At 38.9% G+C, this 21031-nt stretch overlaps 1 protein-coding gene across 1 annotated transcript in view; it reads right to left on the bottom strand.

The window, feature by feature from the left end:
• Positions 1-21031, bottom strand: part of AUTS2 (activator of transcription and developmental regulator AUTS2) — a 3698117-nt gene that overhangs the window by 39274 nt on the left and 3637812 nt on the right. The window contains exons 13-15 of the mRNA XM_044054863.1: positions 14054-14125; positions 11914-12058; positions 9638-9715 (exon numbers count right to left, since the gene is read on the bottom strand). Coding sequence (XP_043910798.1) covers positions 9638-9715; positions 11914-12058; positions 14054-14125 — 295 coding nt within the window. The remainder of the gene's footprint in view (positions 1-9637; positions 9716-11913; positions 12059-14053; positions 14126-21031) is intronic.

The following is a 21031-nucleotide window of genomic DNA, read 5'->3' as shown; positions in this document are numbered from 1 at the left end:
CGCCTGAATCAGGCAATCGTCCAAGTATGGGTAAATCTGAATACTTCTCTGCCTGCAAAAAGCAATGGCTGGAGCTAGGTACTTTGTGAACACCCTGAGCACAGTAGATAAGCCAAAGGGAAGTGCAGAGAACCTGCCCTGAAGCAAAGGTATTTCCTGCAAGATTCCCTTATGGGGATGTGCAGGTTAAGTCCAGGGTTGCCAAGCAGGCATCCTTAGCTAGCATAAGAAGCAGCTGTTGGAGAGTTAGCATTTTGAATTTTGGAACCACCAGAAAGGTGTTGGGGATAGATAAATCCAGGATAGGATGCCAGGAGTTTTCTTTTCTTGGAACTAGGAACAGTCTTGAATAAAAGCCTTGTCCCCTTTGTTCTGCCGGGACAGGTTGAACAGCCTTGATGCTGAGGAGAGAAAGTACTTGCTTTTGGGCCATCCCCCACAGGTTTGGGGGGAGGTCTGGCCATCCACCTAGGGTTGGGAGTGAGTTGAAGTGGAATCTGTATCTTAGGGAGACAATGTTTAAAACCCATTTGTCTTGGGTAATGTATTCCCAGTTTTTTGCATGCAGGGCGAGTTTTCCTCCTAAAGGTGCAAGTACTTGAGCAAGGCTTTTGGGAGTTAAGGATAAGTCATTGAGAAAGTTTACCATAGGGGGTTGGCTTACTACTTCCTGTTTTGGACGTGGGGGCACCCCACTGCTTAGATCTGTGCATAGCCTGAGGCTGAAGTCTTTGGGGTTTGCTGACCCTGGGTTTGGACTGAGAAGGCCTGGAAGGGACTGGAAAGGACCAGTTCTTTGAAGGCCAATGCCTACTGAATCTAGGTGGCTGTAATTGTAAGAAATCTTTAACAGTTTGCATAGATTTAGCTTTCACTTCCATCCTTCTGAGACCTTCTTCTGCTTTATTGCCAAAAAGGCACTCTTCATTTAAGGGTGCATCCAGTAATTTAGCTTTGACATGATCTGGCAAATTTTGTTCCTTAAGCCAAGAATGTCTTCTAAGAACAGACCCAGTGACAGCAGCCCTACAAGATGCTTCTAAAGCATCACAACCACACTGCAAAGTATGTGTACCAACTTGGTCAGCAGAATGCATTAACTCTTGTAAATCTTTCTGTTCTGCACAGTCAGGAATCAACATCATTTTCTGTTTAATTAGCCCCATAATATGCTGTTGATACTTTAACGTATGAAACTGGCAATTTAAAGCCCTAATGGCCAGAGTAGCAGAGGTGTATACCTTCTTACCCCATCTATCCAAAGCCCAAGAATCCCTGTCAGAAGGGGTAAGATACTTGGCAGAAGTAGCTTTAATGTCTTTAGGTCCTTGAGAAATGGTTTCTGGATTCACAGTAGGATTTTTGAAAAGGAATTTGTGAGAGTCAGGTATTCTATAGTACCTGTCAGGTTTCCTGGGAGCTGGGGGCAAAGTATCCGGGGTAAGGCTGGATTCCAAGAAGACATCATCTACAATATCCAGAACAGGAGTGATAACTAGAGGCCTGTGCTGAAGCAGGTTTAAAAATTCCCTGAGTCTCTTTTTGGACTGGGAGTAGTCCAGGCTTACCCAGCAGAAACGCTCCCTAAGGGTATGCAGGGTTTCACCAAAAGAAAACTCTTCCAGAGGGGAAGCAGAGGGAATGGAAGCCTCTGCATCAGAATTCTCATTGGTAGATAAGGGCATGTCCTGGTAGTCAGAAGGAACAGAGACATCAGATTCCTGATCAGAAGAATCAGAAGGAAAATCAGTTCTAGGTCTCTTTTAGGGTGAAGGCTGGCTTCCCTAATCAAGGTAATAAGGTCTTCAGCCATTCTAATCATTTGTTTTTGAGGCCTGTGGGCCTGAGAATGTGCTTTAGTCATCAGATTCCTAGGCGTAGTGCGAACTTTAGGCCTGAGAAATTCAGTATTTTTGGCTTGAAACAAAGTCTTTGGTTTAATATGAAAATCGGTAGGCCTGAATACACCCTCAGAAGCCGGTGCCTGCACAGCGGCTCCGGACCCATCCAAGGTACAGACATCCGCAGGTCCCATAGTCGAAGAAGCATCTCGCAGCATACCGGACTCCGAATGGGTCTCAGTAGAGGCCTGTGAATCTGTATAAGTGGGTATCAGGGGCTGCAAAAGCACCTCATTGAGTACTGGCAGACTGGCGACTAGCTTTACGGTAGTGTCAGCGGTAGTTTTGGACCTATGCGGTCTGTCACTGTCTTTATCTTTATGTTTTTTCAGAAGATCGGTAGTTGAAAGGCTTACCGATGCCATTCCGGAGTATGGAGATCGAGAGCAAAAGTATTTAGCTACAAAAATTGCCCGATGACAGATAGTTTGGGCATTGAACAAGACACAAAACCAACAGTGAGGGATGTTGTGGTCTGGGCCTAAACAAGTGACGCAGTAAGAATGAAAATCTCTATGAGATATTTGCTTTCCACAGGCAAGACAATTATTAATTTTTTCGGACATCGGTTAGAGCAAGAAAAAAGGATCCCCAAAGGGGTACTTATCTTTTAGAAGACTTCAGGTCTGAAACTCGAAAATGAAAATTTCAGGAGTCTGCCGACCGCCACTTTCGAACTGCATCTGCTTCGGGCACCACACGGCAAGAAAGACTGACGTAATGGCGTCAGCTGCATGTTTTATACCCCTGATGACCTGACATCATGGAAGAAGTAACAGCATCCGACACAGAAATCCTAAGACTCTGGTATTCAGGCAGGCTGGCTGAGGGCTACCTGCAGGCAGATAACCCAAATGTGATGACTGCAACAGTGAAACACAAAGAACATCAAGACTTCAGTAGTGATCCTATCAAAATGTCTACTATAATGCTAAGTTCATAACATGACTGTTCTGTATTCATCATACAAGTCATTGTTGCACTAGTACTAGCCACTCAGAAGACCCCTTTATTATAGTTAAATGAAGGTTCCATTCCTGTAGTAGGGTGCAGAAGGCTCTGCAGAATGACCAAGGCAAATCCTGCTCTGCTTATGGATGCAATGTCTAGCTTGCAATGGTATGAAAAGTGTGGACTGAGGACAAGTTACTACCTGAAGAATGACTTGAGTAATCATGCTTTTTAAACAAACCAATCGTGGCGTTAGTGCCTCTTGCGATACATTATATTACCTTTCCCTCCTTTTTATCCTCATGAGCTGATGAACACAGAAGAAATACCAGACGCCAGCCGTTTGGAGATTGTCTGCTTGGAGGCTGCTGTTTCCTGTCTTTCAGCTGTAAAAGCTGCAAAGGGTTAGCCTGAGCTCCTTGTATGCATTACTCTGCATGGAGAGTATGTGCTGGTGCTTCAGAATGTCTATGTAATGTAAAATCCTTTCTCCTTCTTTTTTTGGATTTAGAAGAAGACTGTTAACTGGGCAGATTGGTTTACTCAGATTTCTGTGATGGGCCTTAGGCGTACAGATAGGGTTTGTATGCAGAATGACCCTGTCCTTTTGAGGTACCAAGAATGGTTTCTTGCACATCAGTTACTGCACTTCAGAAATTTTCCTAACTAATTTGATGCAAAGAAAAGAGTTGTTTTCTAAGTTAAAAACTTGAGGTGTGCCACTGCTGCTGGTTTGAATGGGATTATGTGAGCCTAAGATAAAAATCAAGTCCCATGAAAGAGAAACATACCTTTTAGGTGGTCTCTAATACAATACCCCCAATATGCTAGTGGGGTTCTATAGACATGCAGGCTAAAATGGTGAAAGATGCACCTTAACTGCGGCATAAGCTAGCCTGTAGAAATCTGACGGATAATGCAGAATCAATTACAGTGATGTTGAGGAGGGGGTCAGGTTCAATAGGTTAATAACAGATAATCATACTGCAGACTATTACTAGCCTATCCAACAGCCAGAGATCAACATCAAACCCTGTACCTTATACCTGTAAAGTTACGGCCTTAACCATTATGCCAACCCACATACAAACTATCATTAATATGGATTCAAGCCCTGCATTATTTGTACCGCTCTTCACAACTTACTGCATTGATACACTGAGAAAGTAGTACAACAGGTGTAAAGAAGAAATAGCTTAGTCCCAGAGGTCTCAAAGTCATGTACCTTTTCTTTGGAGTCCAGTGCCTTACCACTAGACCATGATAACACTACCAGTAAACCATGGTGGCACTAAAAATAACTCCAACTAGTGTTAAAAGCTTTCTCACCTGTGCATTGCAAAGAATGGTTTTGATCCATACACCTCTGGGTTATGGGCCCAGCATACATCTACTACATCGGCCTGCTGTTTTGATTTCCCTTTGGTGCTACAGGAAGGTCCCCTGCATTTACATAGGTATGATTTGCTGTTAGCAAGCTTCCTAGCTTCCCCTTTAATACTCAGTAAAATCTATGTAAAAATGTACTTAAAGGGTAGAAATGCTCAAACCATCCCTGTGGACAATGTGAATGTCCATAGATTTAGGTACAACAGGGACTTCTAGAGGTGAGTTGAAATGTATACATCAAGAAGAAGGATGAATGGTTTCTCCCTTGTTGCTATTGTTTACCTAGACATGTACATCTGTAATAACTTTTACAATGGCAAAATCAAGCAAAAAAAAAAAATTAAGATGCTGATAGACAAACATATGAGAAGCACATTAAAGCATAACATTAATAAAAGTAATAAAATCAGGCACATTTTGAAGGCATTGCAGTTAATGCATAGTATAGCTTTTTTTTTTTCAAATCTGACAGAAGGTTGAATTTATTAAGGAGTGGTAAATGTATGTATTTTGAACTAATGGAAATTGAAAACAACTGGCAAAGTGAGTTGAATGCCCATCTTTGGTTCATTTCAAATAGACATCCTTTGATAAGGCAAGATTTTATTCTAATAACTTGATTATTTGTTTTGTTCGTCTGCTGAACTACAGAAGGCTGTTTGAGTCTTACATTACTGTTCAGAGATGTCTGAAATTCTCTTACTTATAACAGTTTTAAGACAAGAACATCTTAAGGAAGGGAATCTGACAATACAAGCAAGGGGCAAGAAATCTGGAGGTTCAAGTCAGCACTGGTACTAATTTATTAGTGGTCAAAGTCAGGCTTTCAAATAGGTTAGCTTTTATTTTATTCTCCTGACCTAACAGCTGCAAACAGGAAATATCTTGATCACAGAAATAAGGGTAGAACTTGGCTAAACTTGTAGGGCCATTAGCTTAGTAACTTCATATGATCCTATGACATGAATAATCATATTGCATATAAATGTATTATTCAGTGAGATACATCTATTACAGTAACTGCTACTTCAAAACAGCATTGGCTACTGAGTTTTTCATTCACACGTAAGTGTACTGAAGGCATTCCAAATAATTGTGAACTCCTTAGAATGTTACAAAATTCTAAGTTTCTATGAAAGTAGCTAGCTAACTTTGAGATTGTTGTACAGGAATCAGAGCATGATGGTCAGATAAAATGCTCTTTATAAGAAATTCATGGATTGAATTTTTATACAGGAACCGTATCTATAAAATGCACATGTGACTCATTCGCTTGTTCTGCCACTTCAGTTCCCATCATGCATTTTTACTGCATATACAAGTAATGTATATGATCTCATGAATGTTATTAGATGGTGTAATTCCTTGTGCTAAAATGCAGTGCTGTTGCATACTTTTCATTATGGTTCAGGGCAAGCCACTGTAGTACCTTGCATTATGTTCCCTTCTCCAAGGGTTAGTGATCTTAGAGTTAGTCTATATAGGAGTTTCGGGGATTGCAGGACCAGGGTCATGGGGCACAGAAAGTGAAGCTCCCTTGGAAAAAATGTTTGAAAAGTACATCAGAAAGTCTTGTCATTTGCCTTTATTCTGTTTGAATTACCTTCCCCCTCAAAATGTACGGACTTAGTTTATTTAGTCTACCATATCTGACAGGGAGATTGAGTACATACAGTATGTCTAACTACATCCTTGAAAAATGCACAAAATGAAGTCTGAGACTTAAGGAAACAAAAGAGGCAATATTTATATTCATAGAGACGCTGACCGGTTCGACTCTCAGCTAGACCGTCTTCTGCGTGGAGACATGCGTGAATGGGAGTACCTTCGTTGAAGGTTGTGCATTAGGGCTGGCAACTCGGCACGTAAAAATCAACTGCCAATCATTAGCGGACCGAGTTCCGCTGTGGCGACCCCTAACCGGGAAAAGCCGAAAGACACAAGTGAGTTGCAGCACAACTACTTAAACTTATCTTAGCAAATGCAGTATCATATTTTCAGGTATTTTATTAGTTTTATTTCTTCATACTTTTATTGTTTTACCTTTATATGATAACCCATTTTATCATCAATCCATTGTACAGCACAACTCATCCAGTAACAGATAAACTACAAATCTGTTTTCAGACTCAGCTCACAGCATTACTTTCCTTATTTCTTAATATCTCTATTAGCAAATCTGTCTTTGATAAGGAAAATGCAATGCTTTGTACTAAGAGCATAAAATTGTTAAAAAAAGCTAAATGTTTTATTTTAAATAAAGCAGTGAATCTTTCACTTCGCACAGAACTTGTTTTTTATATTTTCCACTTTAAAATACTTTACACATTTGCATTTTCTCCTTCCTGACAGATTTTGACAAGTCTACAGAATAACAATGGTTTTAAAATCACTTTCAATTATTTTCCTATATACTGATGCAATTTGTGCAACATTCTGATTGCCTTAGATAATGGCAGAAGTAATAATTCCCTGACATTCTCCTCAAAAATAAGTCAGCCCTTGCTGTAATTCAAAAACATCAATTACAAGGCTTAACATAATCTACAAGATTTAATATGCACAATTTAGGAAATATTTTAGGTAATATTAAATCATCATGTAATAAAAATGGGTAAAGGAATCTCACTTAAATAACTGAATCAACAGAAATAATCATTTCAAATCAGGACTACCTCCAAGTCTAAAGTCTAACTTTCTCTGAGAGGCAGACTGTTTTTAAGAATTAGAAGAAAAAAAAGTTGAAAAAACAATCATTATAGGGGAGTTGTCCAAAATTTCCACTATGTATTCACAGCACCCCCCCCAACCCACCCTGCAGTCCTTCCAACTAACTTGCATTTAGAAATCGTAAAAATGCACAAACCTTTGCAAGTGGAAACACAGTACACTCAGGGAAATGTATACATTCACCTCTTTCCCCATTGTCATAAAAATCATTTGTTTTTAGATAAGTAATCATAATAAGTTTGGTGTGAAAAGATTTAGTTCGTGGGCATTAATTAGCGTAGTTATGCCACTACGGAGAGAAAGGCATATCCCAAACTGAAGAACAACCATTCTAGTGCAAGTATTCAGGAACAAAGGGGTTGTTTACAATTGTGGGCAGTACAAAGATAGCAAACTCCTATCACACTGCATGAAAGAGCTGGACAGGGTGGCTAATAAATGAATAAGCAGAGAAGTAGAAAGTCAGATGGGAAATGATCAGATTCAGATCAGGATGCAGCACAACTGAACCAATGTTTTCAGTGAGACAGACAGTGGAGAAAAAGGTAGAGGTAAGGATGGAGTCCAATAGGGCATTCCTGAGCTTGGAGAAAGCATATGACACAATCCCAAACAACTTGGTTTGGGCAGTCCTGTGACTGTTCAAAGTTCCTGAAATATTGGAGGAATTAGTGCAGGTTGCGTATAAGGACCCAATGGCTCATAGGTTGGTACTAGGCTATTGGCCCTAGGGCCTATACAAGCCTAGCCATAAGAATTCCCTGGCTATTTCTTCCCTGGACCCCTGTGTAGCAGGGTGACGGACGTGATCCCCGGCATGAGAATGAACAGTGCTTGGACTAACAGAGGGTGTGCTTTGTCATTGTAATCAAGTCACACAATGAGACAATTGCTTCCTCTAGACACTGAAAAAGACACTTGCATATAAAGATGGGGCTTATCGAGTTAACAAATTAATAAAATAAAGACAATACCTACTTTAAAAATAAGAGTTAAAAGATAGGTTTTATACAGTTTCTTGAAGGAAGATTATAATGTCAGCAGAAACAGCATAACATGCACATATTACTCCCGTGGGAGTTATGTCTGGAAATGCCATGATATGAGGTCATGAAAATGTGTGCTTGCCACATCATCTCTCATAAATATTTTGCAATTGCTTTCAGGTGACCCTTCTCTGTAGTAAATTAGAACATGAAAAGACTCAAGAGTGAAGAGAGAGAGAGAGAGAGAGAGAGAGAGAGAGAGAGGAAACAGAATGACAAATACAGGTCAGAACACATAGCAAACAGAACTGATGTCTAAGTGTTGCAAACCCTTCCTCAACAATAAGTACAGGAGTTGCCCCACACCTGTCCTTCCATCACACAAAAAGCTAAACCATAATATAGTAATAGACTATAGACAGAGTTATGGTTATCCTGTACCATAATATAGTAATGGACTATAGATAGGGTTACGGTTATCATAGTAATGGACTATAGATAGGGTTAAGGTTATCCTGTACCATAATATAGTAACGTACTACAGATAGGGTTATCATGGCATCCCGTGCTATAATATAGTAAAGGACCACAGATAGGGTTACCGTGGCACCCTGTGCCATAATATAGTAGTGGGTCACAGAGAGGGTTATAATGGCATCCCTTGCCATAATATAGTAATGGACCACAGATAGGGTTATCAAGGCATCTGTGCCATAACACATTAATGGACCACAGATAGGGTTATCATGGCCTCCTGTATCATAATATAGTAATGGACCACAGATAGGGTTATCATGGTATCCCATGCTATAATATAGTAATGGACCACAGATAGGGTTATCATGGCATCCCGTGCCATAATATAGTAACAGAGTATAGCTAGGGTTTCTATGGTATCCATCACTCACCTGTTAGGTTTACTGGCTAAGGCACAGTAGCAGACAGACTCTTCTCTTAGCACAGAACTATTGATCATTATTCATTGTTCGTTGTTTTGGCTCTGTATTCTCTAGGCATTATAAAAAAATAAGACTTGTTGTGGAAGACGGGGATTATGGTAAATTTTCTGAACAGTAAAATGATCAATGAAGTTTACATAAGCCTTTTGAAATCTGCTCACAGATCACTACAAAACCCTCATACCCCTCACCAGCATGGGCATTATTTTCTCTGTAACCTTCAATTTGTACAAACATTTTCATTTCTCATGCAGCATCTGGGGCTGTTACAAACCCAATTTAAAGGAAGGGACAACAAACTATATACAATTAGGATTTAGGCTCATTATATGATTTGAACTCATCATTTTGACAAAAAGTGTCACTTATTATTTTTCAAGTACTAAAAGTAACCTACTGTGCCATAAAATTACTCAAGATATTAAGGTGTCAGTCGATCCCAGCTAGTACCCATGCTTTGTATAACTACATTTAACAATTATTAATGTATCAAATATAATGCTATTTTACTTAAGATTCAGACTTTTTGTCCTGGTAGTCATTTGCTGTGAATTTCTGGAAGACAAAGTACAAGACGATACAGAAACCAATGAAGGCAAACACTTCAATGACTAGAAAGAACAGTAAAATAGTAAATGGGACACTTCAGGTAGATGTGGTCACTCACAGTTTAAGCTGTGGAGTCTTGCTAACCGTCCCAAGCTAATACTAGCCAACTTACCTAAGTGAGCAGCAGAACTGAGAAAGTTGGCATGATGGGGTGAAGGGCCAAATGGCGCACCGGCCGGAAGTGTCGGACCTTCAAGAGACAAAAAAAAAAAAATTAGACATTCTTGAATAACTGTTGTCAGAAAAATATTCTTTGCAGTTGAGTATATGCTTTAATTCATGATACATTTTAGTTAAAACACTATAGAGAATTAAGTTTAGTTCAGCTGACCAGATTATGAGATTTCATGTTGCCGTTGAGTTACTTAGTCAGGTTTGACTCTTCATAACCTCAAGAACTTTAGAACACCAGTTCTGCCTATCAACAGCTGCTTGTTTAATTTTGTTTAGATTCATATTCATTATTGCAGTAATGCTGTCTATCAGTCTTAGCACCTGATGCCCTCTTCTTATGTTGCCTTCAATCTTTCTAAAAGACTGTCAGCGTGAGTAAACTATGAAAGTATAATGCTTCTTTGCAAATAGAAATTACACCCTAATATCACACTTAAACCAGGAATAAGTCTTTCAAAATCCCAGAGATTATCTTTCTAGCATTAATAGCCTACCTTGATAGTAACACAAAAGAAACAAAAAACTTTATAAAGACATTTAAAATGCCAGCTTATACTTGATAAACAAGTATTGTTTTGCTGTTTATATCTAATTCTAGTCATAAAAGTAAAATGTAAATACAAGACTGTGTTCTATGCAAATGGAATTCAAAGTATTAGCAAATAAATGACTGATGTGTGGCAGGAATATGTATTATTAATTTTATCAATCTTCTAATATTACGCTTACCAAGATATCTGTTTTTAAAAGGTCTGACATCTCCATCCAGGAGCTATCTTCAAAAGCATGTTTTTATATACTTTTTAAACCTCTTTATTAAATGTGACATTAAAAAGCACAGTACACATACAGTAACAAAAAATATACTAATGTTTCTTTTGCTATTTTCATGTAGTATACTTATTTTTAAATAATAGACTACAAAGTGCTTCTTCTCACCCTGGGACTACATACCATACTATAATGTGGGTTAACATACTATAATAAACCTATTTATATCATCTGGCCTTGTTACTAGAAACGCACCCTCAATTACTGAATCATTACTGAACTGTTGCTATGCAGCCTCTATCTTCATGAATCCAGGTCGGCTGAAGGAATAAACTTCCAATTTCAAAATTAAAGTAATGTCCTGCCAGTAGTTGCCCGAAATCCCACTGATAATATCAATATTCTAAAGTGCTGGTAAATAAAATATTCAGGATCTTCTTTCACTCTCTCTCTCTCCTGGGGGCTTTTGTCACCACTTCTTGTCACTTAAGATTGGCAAATGGGTATCCATCACAGCCTCTACATCCATACTGCTAGCCTCACTTACGCTAGAGTTGTACATCCTTTGCTTCTCCTTTCCTGTCCACAATAACCATCATCAGAAACCAGCAGCTACACCGCAGCTCCATTACATGGAGGAATAAATCCCTGTGACCAGAAGACCTGTGTTCGACTGGCTGCTTGGGTATTAGAAGATAGCAGTGAGCAGCCAATACCAACTCACCTATCCTGGAAGGAAGGCAGTTATACATATTGCTGTACTGATACCTAGTGGAAGCCAGGTTTATCATCAGTATGTAGCACACACTAGCTGCAATTAGGCTATGATGGGGGGTGCAATTAGGTTATGATGGGAGGAGGTGCTCACCCTACAGGGTACACAAGAGTCATGTTCATTAATGTGTCTGTATTGAGGTCTGCATTCCAAAATCATCATCCATCCTAGGAATGATGGATTATGGCAACCAAGCTGCACAGGTAGCTCTACACATAGTTCCCAAACTAAACTGCTGTAAAAGCATACATTCATTCCCAAAATGGTAGATCCTGCTGAAATTGTTCACAAAGGTGATACTACAATAAAAGTTTCCTACAAAAATGATGCCTAGCAAAGGAAGCAACTGCTGACAACACATATGTCCCTCAATAAAGGTGTTCCTTCTTTTTTTTTCAGTACTTCACCACTATTATTCCTCTGGAATTTGTCTTCAACATCGTTTTTATTTTGCAGTCTCCTGACTTCTTTTGTGTAACCATTAAACATGCATTTCATTGTATACCACTGCTGTTGCATTAGCTCTGTACTGATTTGCTAAATTGCCAGTCATAACTGGAAAGCATCTTTGGCACAATTCCTCATATTATAACAAATATGCTGCCAAGCGGGAGTACATATTGGTCACCACTATATATGCATTTCTTAGTAATAACAAATGTACTTACCTGCTGCAGTGAAAAGAGTTGAAGGTCGTGCCAAATCATGTGGGTGGTGGTGAATAGCACCAAAGAGAGTGGGACCAGGTGGTCTGCTCAGGAACTCTGGCTTCAAACCAAAGTCTAGTTTATGTGGATCAACCTGTAATTGTTTCTGAAAAAAATATATATATCTTGTATAACCACTTTCTATATAGAGTTTACATTAAACAAGGCCTATCTTGTGTACCATTAATGCATTCATAGTCAGATAACAGCTTCTTTGAGAAATGAACATAAAATTAGGCGTTAGCACTGAAACAGCAAGAAGAGAACTTGTGCTATTGTGAGAGAGCTAAATATAGCAGTTCAGAAGGCTTACTACGCAGAATGCATCAGGCAGCCAAATACAGTCAATGAAACTTCCATAGTCCTACTCTACTAAGGGAACTCTTCATTATTTGAAGTATTATGTTTTGAAATGTACTTGTATTATTTTGTACAGTTTTTATTTAAATTCAGTATAAACTTAACTCACTTTCTGTGTGAACACTGCCACAAACACATGCTTATTTATACAAGTATCTTATAGGAATTGTATTTTCCAGGATTTGAACAATGTGCTAAGGCTGGGTAGTCAGTGATAATGTGGCCAAAAAAAAAATAAAATTTAGCAAAGTCTTGCCTTCTGTGTCAAAGCACTGCTCATGGGAAGTCCACTGTTATGTAGCCTTTACGTTTTATATGAAATGAGGGGGAGAAGTATCTCAGTAATACTCACCAATCAACTTAATAGGAAAATGAAAACCAGAAACAAAGTTTTTGCTTTCCACATTAGTATGTCTGGGTAGTAAACATCAGTAAAATTTGTAGTACTTTTCAATTTTACACAATATAATAACCCCCCCCCCAAAAAAAAAAAAAGAAAAAAAAAACATACAGCCTTAAACATTGCTTTTGGATGGCAGTGTTGTATAGTATATTTGCAGTATTCACTGTAATTTGTAATTTATATTAGAAGCCTACTTGCTAGGTCAAAATAAGCTTTCCCAGATATACCTTCTAATATCTCAAACTATCCATTTGCTTTAAAATACATTTCTGTCCAGAAAACTCAGTCAGATGTTATTTATGATGGTTTTTCCTCTGCCATGGATTTGATTAGCATCTTATACATTGGAAGGTCAGCCAGATGTGGTGGACTGTAGCAGTTAATGGACAGCTGTCTCACCCTACGAGAAGTAGGACCTTGTGGAGCATGACTGCCCTCTACTGGAGAGCAGAAGGCTGCACCTGTTGCTCTGCTACATTACCTCCCACTGAGTGGGCAAATATGGAAGTACTGAACTATAAAGTCTGGGTGTGATTGTTAAGAATTACCCCCCCCCAAAAAAAAAAAAGTGTTTCAAGGATGTAAAAGGCACCCATGCACTGTTGTAGTAATGCCAATAACTGTGATGTTTCTAGAATTAATAGAACCAGGAATATCATAAGTAGAGGAGGCCATGTTGGACTGGAAAGTCTTACTGAAGATAAATACTGCTTAAAAAATTAAAAAGGAATTATGTTTATATAAACTGTAAGGGGAAGGAATGTGATCAGATTTACTGTCATTCAAATATCTGATTATTCATCAAAAATACATTTAATGAGCACAGTGAAAAATACTTCAACAACAGATTAACTGGTTGAAAAAAAAATCATAAAATGAAAATGTTAAACAATTATTTTTAGAGAGGGAGGTATACTGCCGACATACCCTCCTGTGGGTGGGCAGCAGGTATACAGTTAGACAAGTTTAAGGGCTCATCAAAAACCCAAATGTAAATAAAAAGTAAAATTCATGGTGTTTTCATGTCTTCATTTTAACATGTTATTATATTATATACTGCAATGCTAGAAGAAATCATTCTAACAGTCACCAGTAACTTGAAATGTCCATGCTAGCTTTACAGCCTTACCATTACTGCAAAACAGAGCTGCTAAGTCACCTATATCGTTCCCTCCACATATTCCACATATGAAGTGCATGGGTATTCTTGGCTTCTTCCTCTTAACAGTTTGGCGTTAGATGACAAGGGACAATGCTGGCATAAATGAACAAAAGCACTTCCACTTCAGAAAACCTGTTCATACCCTGAAGTAGCCCATTGTAAAGATTAGAACATACCTTTACTTTCTGTTGATGGTGATAGATTTGCCAAGCAATGTGGACATGCATTGCGCACCACTTTCCTGGCTTCTGCAAGAAATGGAAAAAGAAATTTCACAAGTGGCTCTAAATTGAAAAATATCAGAAACTGAAAAACACTTTTAATCATACTGCAAGAATCTGGAAGCTCAGTATTAAAAGTAGCACACCCAAAATATGTACAGTCTTCTTTCTTTCGGATTCAGGTGCCTAGGCAGCTAGAAATTTCCCTGTGGTACAATTGGTTGGGGTCACATGGCTGAAGTGATATTCAGCTGCAGAAAAATATGTCTGTTGTGAATTCCCCGTGGGTGAAGAGAAGAGTACAGTGTCATTCACTCAACTTTGATAACCAAATGCACAGGGGGAAAATAGTGTTTGTGGTGTCCAAGGCAACATGAGACAGCAGGCAGTATGGCAAACATCACCAGGCTGGCCAGTTGGCATGTCAGTGGCAGTAAAAATGCAGTGCACAATCGGCAATGCTTTTATAATTGGTGTGTATGGACCACTATTCCCCTTCACAATATCGAGGAATCATTGCCTAAAATGCATATCGGAGCATGCGGGATTTCCTCCATGATCTAGCACACCTGTATATGTTGTACTTACATAACCATGTATTGTGTACTGCGGTGGTGGTGCTGCGGTAGCGTTGTCGCCTCATAGCAAGACGTTGTCCCGTTCAATTCTCAGATAGAGCATCTTCTGTGTGGAGGCATACGTGAATGGGGCATGCCTTCATTGAAGGTTGTGCTTCAGGGCTAGTAACCCGGTACGTAAAAATCCACTACCAATCATTAGCGGACCGGAGTTCCACTGTGGCGACCCCTAACCGGGAAAAGCCGAAAGACACAAACAAACATAACCATGTACTGTACACTGAGCACAACACTCACTACTACTTCTGCCCCCATGCTCTTGGCTATTACAGCTGTGGGCATGGTAATGTGTGCTTCTCATTGCCTACAGGGAATTCACAACAGCCATATTTCTCTACAGCTAAATGTTGCTTCAGCCATGTGTCCCAAACAATGCAACACATGGAAATGTCTCACTACCTAGGCACCTGAACCTATTTTTGAAGTAAAAATGCTGCATCAGATAGCATGTGAATTAAATAATCTCTGTGAAGGGCAGTTCCTCATCTCTTCAATATGGGGGATGGCAGATTCTTATTCCTTCCCTCTTCCTTAGTATAATCAGCTCTTAACTTTCTACAGGTTGGACAGAAAATGAGATTCCCCGTGCAGCAATATTTATTGACCACTGAGTATTTTTGACCACCTATGAAATGCTGCACACCTGGTCATCACAGTCAGCTCCTCAGCACAGAGGGAAAAAAGCCTTGATTGTGAGCAAGATGACAAGCTCTGACTAGCAGTCCAGGCAACTGGAAGAGACAACATGAGGTTAGGGGAGTAAAAATGAGGCTTATATCTGCAGATTTCTCTCAGGAGAGGGTGGTGGAGCATATTGGAAAACCCAGGTGTCAAGCTGTGGTAGAAACCAGACCTGATGGTAGAAGCAATACCACCACCCAGGGTGGAAGTGATCTGAAGGGTTTGCATGCTCAGGCAGGTGGTACACCACCACCCACCCTCTACCCATACCCCTCTTCTCATATGCATCGATCCAGTATGCAAGAGGGAACAGTTAGGCTGCATAAGGAAAAATCCTTTTCCAAAAAGCAACATTTATAATGTTGCAGGTGGCTGTACTCATCACTGCTTTCACCAGTTATCTTAGGTGGCCAGCAGCCAGTTTTGACAGGGGTTACAGTGGACAGGCACATCTATGGAATGAGGAGGAGTATCTGGCAGCAAATGGTCAGTTACAGCGAGAAGGAGCAAAAACAAACATAGTCATCATATAGAAGCTCACATTCTGCCATTCAGCACAAAAGTATACTGCTAAAATCCCTGATAGTTTTCTATCACCACAAATAAGTTTTGTTTTACAATTAACATACAAATACATTTTATATAAGCAATCAAGACTGCTGTAAAGATATTTGAGAACACTTCTGACAGCTGACATAATAAAATGGAATGGAGCAACAATAAGAAAAGTCTACAGATAAACTCTACTAACACTGGAACAGAAAATAATTCATATAGAGCAGGCTGCTGATATAGTAAATCTATTTATTTACAAAAGGCTGATAAGAACAAAAAAAATCTTCAAGCAGTTTTGACTGTCTGTTCAACCTTCCATAAAACATTAAGCATACCCTGCTCCTTTACTTCCTCTCCAGTACAGTATTGTAACACTTTGAATATCACCATCTTTGTTACTACTTGTTCTGTAAATCCCAAAGCCACAACAAAGAACAGCAGTTTGTCCCACTGAGGTGGCTGTAGTACAGATAAGCCCTACTGGCTACAAGAGCTTGGGTTCCATTGAAGTATCAGAGTTTTTGATGGCCCTTGTGGTCATTAGCCTGGTAAACACCTATGTACCTAAGAACCTATTATTTTGACTGGCTGCCTTCTTCCAGTATCTATATTTTATTTTCATTAGCCAACTGTGGAGCAGCACAGCCTTACAAAATTGAAATAATCAAAAGTTTGTCAAGTTTATCACTCTTCAGTCCTGAGCTGGTGAAAGTGCTCTAATGCACAAGCTATAGAAGACCACAGGAGGCCACAATTTATTATTATATTTATTATTATTTACTACATTATTTTCAGCAACTCAGACTCAACCATTATGGCCCTAGGTGTGAGTGCGTGCTTGTGTGTGCCTTCTGTGGAAGGTTGAGCGCCAGGCTGGCAACTCGACACTGTAAAACTCCACCGCCAATCATTAGCGGACAGGTGATCCGCTGTGGCGACCCCTAACCGGGAAAAGCAAAAAGAAGAAGAAGACTCAACCATTATAATCACTAATGTTCGAGTCTTTGTAAGCACAGTCCTTTTCTGAATCATGTGTTTTCTTTTAGTTTGAAAAAGCCAAGCACATAAGTCTTTAAAATAGTGAACAAGCCAACCATTTGAATCATTTAGGGTTTCAGCTTTCATTTCTTATTTCTGAGCAATCTGCCTCCTTTCATATACTTACCCCAAAATCAAATGGATGGGAAACCTGTGCTGCTTACGCTGGCATCTCTCATTTACTCTGCAGTTTTCTGCCAGTGACTTTACTACTTAGACATACTGCTACTGATGGAATTATATATCCATTACTTAAATATAAAGAAAAAATGTCCCACCTATTAAAGCCAACCAGTGACTGGGTTTCAGAAATTATTTTGTTCAAGAAATACTCCGTTCTTTGAATGAATGTTGATAGATAGGTTTTACGCCCTTCTGGGCCATTTTAAGCCTAGCTAATTTCCCTCACCAGTTAGAATCCAACTCTGCACCCTGCATCTGTGAGGTGAACACATTGACCAGTATACCAACCCATGTGGAGGTTTCTGCCTCTCAAACCTCTCTAACTTATATATTTCAACTGAATGGTTACACAACCATGGAAGAAATAGAAATGATCGAAAGATGAATAAATCATCCACAGTACTATAATTAAAACAGTACTGGTGATGATTTCCCATGAGGCAAAGCAATCAACGAGTTGCAGCTCATGCAGCTGTGATCGACAACTTGTAACATTGTCCACTTCACACTCCGCTACAGTTAAGGGACCCCATCTGTCTTGTACTTCGGGCTATGAACAGGTATGAACTATTAGAAACTCAGAAACCTGGTCAGAAATCTTAACATTTATTAAGAAATAAAAAGTTATCTACCCTCCTGCAGTCTGACTTATACAGTATTCCAAGTTTATATGTTGGAAAGCATGTGCTTTACAGCTAAAAGAACAAAATTATGCTTAAAGTTTTCATACATAAGTACATAAAATGGTCTAAATTTGAATTTGCTATGTTCACATAATTTCTCAAGAGAAACGAACATTTAGTGAATAAATATTACTCACATAACCTAAGGGCTTTAATGCCTTCTTCTCATTTACTGGTCTGACATTGATTATTTTAGCTATTATATTGTTTAGACTGGAGTTCCTTGTCAAAATAATGGTTTTGCCAAGTCTTTTTAAACAACTGAGCAAACTGGAGTATTAGTGTCGTAAACTGAGAGTTGAAGTGTTTGGGACACAGCATACTTAACTATAATCACTAACCTCTACCCTTCCATATTTTATACGTGGCCTACTCCCCACTCCTCGTTTCTGACATAGTGAATCAATCTGCTAGCTGTACAGTGCCAGCAAATTGCTGAGCATAGCATAGGATATGATTTGTGTGGAATATTAGCAGATGTCCTACACTATTTCAAAAAGACAGATGAAAATGAGGCCAGCTGCCATTTGCTCCTGTGTTTATTTTATATACACTGTGATTACTGAGAAAATGCACTGTTTCCAGAATTAACTTGCACTACTGATAGGGTAAACAGTGGACATCTTACAGCACCTTTAAAAGCTATATTATCCTAAATCTGCCGATGAACTCACTTAGAAGATATCTGGGGATTAGAAAGTTATTCCTGTTGATAACTATTTTTGCCAACTGCTAATGACAGAGGGATGCATTTTAAGCCCTTGACATTTTTCCTATCTGCTGATGGTAGTAGCAGGGAACAACTCCAGAAAATAACAAATACTGACATTTAATAATAGAGAAATGTAGTGAAAACAGTGAAAGATGTACAGTCATTAAAAGAAGAAGCTTGAGGAAATGAGAAATAAAGACAGTTAACTGTCTACTCTACTCTGAATTTTTGACTATGTCTACATGTGTGTGTGTAAGTGGGAGTGGATCTTCTCAGGAGGTAAAATTACACATTTGTCAGGATGCGCTAGAAAAATATCACTATCTATAATAATCCTTTGTGTGTACTGTGGCATGACCACATTTAACGATCCTGGGTTAAAAGTTCAAAACATGCAATATTACCCACTTTTGTACAGTTTTAAAACACAGAGGAAAAGATGGCCCAGTCAGATGCTGGGTATTTTGTACAGTTTTAAAACACAGACGAAAAGATGGCCCAGTCGGATGCTGGGTTGCACAGGTAGTGGGATTTTCTCCGAATGTGTTCATCTTTTCATTGCGCTAGTCATTGACAAAATTACATCTGGAATAACGGGACACAAGTTTGTGCGCATATGGAGAAAGGGAAACAGGTAAAGTGTGTACAGCACAGTTATCAAACTGGCGGGAAAATTATTGGAACTGATAAAAGACACACCTGGAGCAAAGAACATAATGGTGGTTGCATGTTACAGATGCACCTCACAATCATGAAGCAAACAGGAGGGGTGGAAAAAAGGAAGGGCAAAAGGGTAACAAGGACCCTCGAAAAGAAGAGACTCAACTATCTGACAGTAAAACATCACAATGAAAGTTACAGCTCCATGAAACTTATAGTCAGAATTAATGCTAAAAGGAAGGTTAGGACAGTGTTTCAAGTAAATCCAGTAAAGCCCAAGAAATAATTAGGCAGGGGATGCATAGATTTTCGCTTCAGTATGTGTAAGCGGAATACGTAATGGCCTCATTCTTATTCTTTTCAAGACGTGCTGAAAAGGAACAAGTACATTCAAATGTCAAACTAAGTAGCAGAAAGTGCAAATCATGAAACTGTACTATAAGTGTAAACGTAGCAGTCTTCAGGTTTTTGTTTCATTGAGTCCTTATGAAGGAAAGTATAGAAAATGCTTACATTTACTTAAGAAAGGTACACTGAATACACATATGTAAAACATTTTTTTGGTACTGCAAGAAAAAAAATAGTCTCTCTGGATCTTAAAAGCAATAGCAAATGCAATCATTAAATGTCATGCGGCAGTCTGACATTACCTACATGGATCACAAGAGGGTAAACCAGCTCGCCCTGTCCAGCATTGACAACTTTACTCACCTGAAAGTTGTCAACATATGAATTAAGAATAGCTCTTAGTCTGTGCTGTTGTTAACAGTTCACAGTTAACTATTTTGTGTTCTTTTTTTATGCTCAGAGATCTTGTATTTCACAGTATCAGTTACTGGCTTCTATTCTAAGCGATCTACCACTGTACAGATAAGTTGGAACAGCGAATGAATCACCCCAATTACCTAAGTGACGTCATGTAGACAGTAGCCACAGTACAGTCGCAGTCTGTCAACCCAAAATTCGTACAGCTTATATCAATACTATATTAACACCATACCTCTCAATCTCTTAGTTCAAGAAATATGGACAAAGCATAAAATAATGGGAGACAAAGCCCCAAAAATAGGGCCATATTTTAACTATTGCTCTCATAAACTTAGAAAGTTGCTAAAATTACATGCTTTGTGTAGCATGTATTTTCTGAAAGATATGAAGTCTGAAATTCAAATGTATTTTATTATTTTGTGGCTACAATCACCGGTGATTTGACAGAAAACAACAAATTTTATGAGGAACAGACAAAAAAGGTGAGGCAAAAATCAGGACATTCTGAAAATCTGGACAGTTGAGAGGCATGATTAACACACATAGCAGATGTGTTCAGAGAAAAAAAAAATGTTAGAACTAATATAGCAAGTTAGTCACATGTTGCAAGCAGACATATTCTGCAGCAAATGGATATACAGCTGATAATGCTAAACAAAATCAGGTCTACAGAGATAAAGGAAACTGCTTTAAATGTGTCCTATAAATTAGAAATTAATTTAGAACCACTCAGATCTTACCCATGACAGGCAACAATTTTATCTTTAATTAAGCAGATGATGTGCACCAGGGAAGTCCTATATATGCATAAAGTAAACCAAAACATCTTTGTGGGCGTCGCTGTTCATTCAGTATTTTACACAAATGCATGTAGTCATGTGACTCCAGTGGAGGTTACACTGCATAAGTGGGTGCATCCATGTAGAGACCTTTGTCCCCGTATTACATTAATTTCATAGCATTGCTCCTAGGTTCATGTAATATTGCCTCATCTATGTATTTTCACAGAATATAG

The sequence above is a fragment of the Protopterus annectens genome, chromosome 13.part0, assembly GCF_019279795.1.
Source record: "Protopterus annectens isolate FY-2018-M chromosome 13.part0, PAN1.0, whole genome shotgun sequence".
NCBI lineage: Eukaryota > Metazoa > Chordata > Ceratodontiformes > Protopteridae > Protopterus > Protopterus annectens.
Note: the sequence above shows the minus strand (reverse complement) of the source record. Positions and strands in the feature narration are given on the sequence as shown.